This window comes from Propithecus coquereli, unplaced genomic scaffold, assembly GCF_000956105.1.
Source record: "Propithecus coquereli isolate 6110/MARCELLA unplaced genomic scaffold, Pcoq_1.0 Scaffold6, whole genome shotgun sequence".
In the NCBI taxonomy this organism is placed as follows: Eukaryota; Metazoa; Chordata; class Mammalia; order Primates; family Indriidae; genus Propithecus; species Propithecus coquereli.
In genome coordinates, this window is record NW_012151951.1 from 2,079,362 (window position 1) to 2,081,908 (window position 2,547).

General features: G+C 34.6%; 1 protein-coding gene across 1 annotated transcript in view; it reads left to right on the top strand.

Moving 5' to 3' along the window:
• The window catches only part of DYNC2H1 (dynein, cytoplasmic 2, heavy chain 1), a 522,114-nt gene that overhangs the window by 127,147 nt on the left and 392,420 nt on the right, over window positions 1-2,547 (top strand). Inside the window, exon 43 of the mRNA XM_012659112.1 lies at window positions 644-781. Coding sequence (XP_012514566.1) covers window positions 644-781 — 138 coding nt within the window. The remainder of the gene's footprint in view (window positions 1-643; window positions 782-2,547) is intronic.

A 2,547-nucleotide genomic window follows, 5' to 3' on the forward strand; every position in this document is an offset into this window, starting at 1 on the left:
TGGCATCAGCCTAGCTCACAGCAACCTCAAACTCCTGGGCTCAAGCGATCCTCCTGCCTCAGCCTCCCAGGTAGCTGGGACTACAGGCATGCGCCACCGTGCCAAGCTAATTTTTTCTATTTTTAGTTGTTTGGCTAATTTATTTCTATTTATAGTAGAGACGGGGTCTCGCTCTTGCTCAGGCTGGTCTCGAAGTCCTGAGCTCAAGTAAGCCTCCCTCCTTGGCCTCCCAGAGTGCTAGGATTACAGACGTGAGCCACCACTCCCGGCCTGTTGGGAGTTTTTAATCATGAGGGATGTTGAATCTTATCAAATGCTTTTTCTGCATCTACTGAGATGATCATATGGTTTTTGTCCATCATTCTGTTGATTTTATGTAACATGTTCATTGATTTGCATAGGTTGAACCATCCTCTGTGATGGTTTAAAATCTGTTTTTCTTCAAAACTTCTGTGGAATCTTTTACTATACCTTAATGTTAAGCAAATGATTATAATTGACAATAAGAAAAGAACTTAAGTGTACTTGCTACTGTTTTTTATGTGTACATTTACATGTTTGCTTGATTCTTTTTTATGGGGTTTTATTTACTCTGTGTGTGTAAAATTTTTATATATTGCCAATCAATATTTTGTTGATGTAGGCTGGTGTATCCAAACTAAACGAAGCTAAAGCTCTTGTGGATGAACTGAACAGAAAAGCTGGAGAACAAAGTATATTACTTAAAACTAAGCAAGATGAAGCAGATGCTGCCCTTCAAGAGATTACTGTATCAATGCAGGTAATTTTTAGAGTGAGCACAAAAATGCAACAATAGGGAGAGCATTTATGTCTAATTGTCAATCAGTGTGAAAAATAACATTTTCATTTATGTAGATTTTAAAAATATTGCTTGTCCATACTGAGTCAGACTGATAGTATTAAATACTTGAGCTTTTGTGGGAGAGTGGTATTTTCCCACATAGTTTAGAATCATAATTCAGTCCACTCAATTGATCATATATTAATTTATCTAAATCCTTTTTATATTTTAAATTGGTATGGGTCTGTTTGTAACTGATTTTGTTTATGCGCTGCCAGTTAAGTTGGTTTTCTTCTCTCCTCAGCCTTTGAGAATTTTCCCTGCTTTTAATATTCTCAAGATTTATGAAATAGTCTTTATTAAGACCTTCATATTTCATATTTCGATTATATTTCTTTTTAGCCATTGCTTTCTTTTGTTGAATTCTTTCAAAGAAGAGTTATCTGAGTTCTTTCTTTGCCCAGGTATTCTTTTATGTCAACATGTTTTCTCAGAATGCTCTTCCCAACTACATATGACTATTGCCAAAGCCATCTTTTTCATCCTTTAGCTCTAACTCCTCCTTTGAGCTTCAGAATCAAATACCCAATTGTCTGTGAAATGTATCTTCTTGAAAGTGCCATGGGCATTGCAGCTTGAAACAGGTTCAAAACGGAACTGATGATTTTCATCTCCTGCATTTCTTTCTCAGGTTGTGGCACTACAATATGGCTAATTATTCAAGACAGACCTATAAATCATACTAGACTATTGTTCTTCATCTATTCCATGTAATGAATCATTAAATTCTGTCAGTTATACCTCCTTAACTCAAATATATCTCAAATCTGTCTCCTCATGTCCATGTTGGTGACTATTACCTAGTCACTAGTCTAATGACTCATTTCATAAAAATAACTTTAATCTTTATCAGACAAATCTATATATCTCAATTAAAAAGTAGCATAAAAAGTCTTAAAAATAACAAAGTTGGAGGACTTATGATTTCAAAATTCACTGTAAAGCCACAGTAATCAAGGTGGTTTGATATTGGTTTAATGTTAGGCATAGAAATCATTAGAATGCTATGGAAGCCTGAACAAATGCGAGACCCCGTATCTACAAAAAATAGAAAAATTAGCCAGGTGTGGTGGTGCACGCCTCTCGTCCCAGCTACTTGGGAGGCTGAGGCAGGAGATTCACTTGAGCCTGGGAGTTGGAGGTTGCAGTGAGCTATGATGATGCCAGTGCAGGCCTAGCCTGGCCTACACAGTAAGACCCTGTCTCTCAAAAAAAAAAAAAAAAAAAAAGCGCTTTGGAGTCCAGAAATAGACCTATATATACATGGTCAATTGATTTTATACAAAAATGCCAATAAAATGGAGAAAGGATAGTCTTTTTAAAAAATGGTACTAATATTTGGATATCCACATAGAAGAAACTCTAGGCCTTTACCTTATAATTTATATAAAAATTTACTCAATATGGAGCATTGATCTAAGTGTAGAGCATTAAATTATAAAACTTTAGAAGAAAACATGAGAAAATCTTTATGACCTTAGGTGAGGCAAAGACTTCTTAGATGTGATATCAAAATAGAAAAAGAAAAATGATAAATTAGATTTCATTAAAATTAAAAACTTGTGCTTCTTTAAATAAATTCTGAAATGAAAAGACAAGTCACAGACTGGGAGAAAATTATTTACAAAACATTTTTGATAAAAGACTTGTATCCAGAATATATCAAAAGTGTTTCAATTCAATAA